This window comes from Apium graveolens, chromosome 7, assembly GCF_009905375.1.
Source record: "Apium graveolens cultivar Ventura chromosome 7, ASM990537v1, whole genome shotgun sequence".
Classification (NCBI taxonomy): Eukaryota; Viridiplantae; Streptophyta; class Magnoliopsida; order Apiales; family Apiaceae; genus Apium; species Apium graveolens.
In genome coordinates, this window is record NC_133653.1 from 182,529,434 (window position 1) to 182,531,473 (window position 2,040).

The following is a 2,040-nucleotide window of genomic DNA, read 5'->3' on the forward strand; positions in this document are numbered from 1 at the left end:
TTAGATGCAATGTAATAAAGAAAACCACTGCTCTTTATCAGACAAACATACCAAACTAACCATATTTGCAGACTGATTAGTTTTCTCAAACATCTCATCTCATTTTAGCTGTAAATCAAGATAAATCCTCAACCACCAGTAGGTAAAATAACTGGCAGCTAAAATATAATTGAATCCCAACATAACAACATACCTCCGCAAATATATCAATAATTTAGTGAAAATGTCAAATCAAAACTAGTAATATTATTCTTGGAAGTTGTTAGGGTACTTGAACAATAAGAAAAGCACATTCCCCAGAAAACATAAACTACTTTCTTCTCTTAAGAGGCCCAGTCTTATAACCACTTTTAGTAGGCTTTCCCCAAGGAGTTCTTGAAACCTTTCCATGACCACCACTACTTTTACTCTTCCCTTCCCCTCCTCCATGAGGATGGTCTACAGGGTTCATGGCCACTCCTCTCACCACCGGCCTCCTCCCAAGCCATCGACTGTGACCAGCCTTTCTCAGTCTCTTCGTCCCATGTTCAGGGTTTGATACAGTCCCTATTGTTGCACGACAACTTGTATCAATTAGTTTCTCTCTCCCAGACGGCAATCTGATCAAACAGTACTTAGATGCTGATGGCTCTTTCAGTATTTTCGCAGCAGTGCCTGCTGCTCGCACCAGTTTGCCACCTTCGCCAGGTCTCAATTCGATGTTGTGGATTAGGGTCCCAATTCGCATCATTGAGATAGGCATGCAGCTTCCAAATTGTGAGCTTATGTCAAGGCTGAATATTGGGTTGTTCAAAGCTGACTGTGAGGCACCTGCACTGATGTTGTGAATTTTGCTCCCGACTTGCATTGTGGATGTGCTCAAGACCAGGGAACATACAGCATGATTGGACATCGGGTTACTCGAAGATGATTGTGTAGCACTAGCATCTGCCAGTAAACAAGTTCAGCAAGGCATAAAGTTACCGTTAAACATGTGTGATACATATAAAACATATAAAATGTGGATGGTAAAATGCACGACCTGAAGCAGCGGTGAACTGACGGATGGGAGCACGAAGGAAATTGCAGAAGAGGGTTGAGGAAACTTTGCGAGCCCTCAAAATTGCTGCCATTTCACCAACTACTAAAGTTTATACCAACTCTGCAATAAATTGAACCAAGAACAAGAGTCTTAAAACAAAACGCAAACACACTAAACTCGAACAATCTTAATAAATGATAGTTGTATTCATCAATTAAAAATGATAGTATAGGAGACAGTCATTGTAAACTATTTGATATGTGGAACTGAATGGACTTTAAATCCATAACATCACTATCGCAACATAACATTTCATATTTACTTTCACTGAAACACGATTTTTTTTTAAGAAAGAACAGGCTATTTACTCAAAACTTGCTTAAGGCAACTACTTGGACAGAAATGGTTCTCAGAGAACTTTCATCAAACACCTTGTCGTCGATAAAAAGCTTTTTTGAAATTCATCAAACAGTGTCCAAAATACAAAATGCATATGTGGGGCGTCACTAATTTGCAATACAAATCATAAACTAACCGAAAAAACACTTAATAATTCATCCAAACAATGAACTTCAATTCAATAAAGCATGAAATATGCGAATAATAAAAGAGTAATATGAGCCAATGTTACATGTGAAGTAGAATATGACCTGGGTATTAAAAGCTATGGGTAATTACAGTGTGTATTGCGACAAAACTAAAATACTAAATGGGCCCAATTTGAGCTTGGAAGCCCGGTATTTTAAAAGTACAAAAAAATAACAACATAAATGAAAGAAAATAAAATATATAAATTCTATGGTCGTGTTGTTATTTTATTTTGTTAATTAAATCGTACATGAACAACAAATAAAGATTAGTTGTTCTGAACAAATGAGATAATGATATGAAAAGAGGACTCTGAAATTAGGGTATGAAATGAGGATGCTTTATGTGAAAAATAATGTAATTGATGCTTAATTGCTTATTGGTCGGTTATTGTGAACGTTTGATAAATATTAAAATAACTTATGACTTGT

General features: G+C 36.5%; 1 protein-coding gene across 5 annotated transcripts; it reads right to left on the reverse strand.

Annotated features, from left to right (window-relative positions):
* Window positions 1-202: 202 nt before the first annotated feature.
* Window positions 203-1,837, reverse strand: LOC141672775 (large ribosomal subunit protein uL2my, C-terminal part-like). 5 transcript variants are annotated; one of them, XM_074479439.1, is made up of 3 exons: window positions 1,672-1,837; window positions 1,022-1,141; window positions 203-927 (listed from the first exon to the last, which is right to left on the reverse strand). In XM_074479439.1, exons 2-3 carry the CDS (start codon window positions 1,110-1,112, stop codon window positions 311-313), a joined length of 708 nt encoding a protein of 235 aa, XP_074335540.1. In that variant the 5' UTR covers window positions 1,113-1,141; window positions 1,672-1,837; the 3' UTR covers window positions 203-310. The 5 variants fall into 5 exon arrangements, with proteins under 5 accessions (XP_074335540.1, XP_074335543.1, XP_074335539.1 ...); XM_074479442.1 differs by lacking the exon at window positions 1,672-1,837 and adding an exon at window positions 1,653-1,666; XM_074479438.1 differs by lacking the exon at window positions 1,672-1,837 and adding an exon at window positions 1,557-1,646.
* Between the last annotated feature and the right edge of the window lie 203 nt (window positions 1,838-2,040).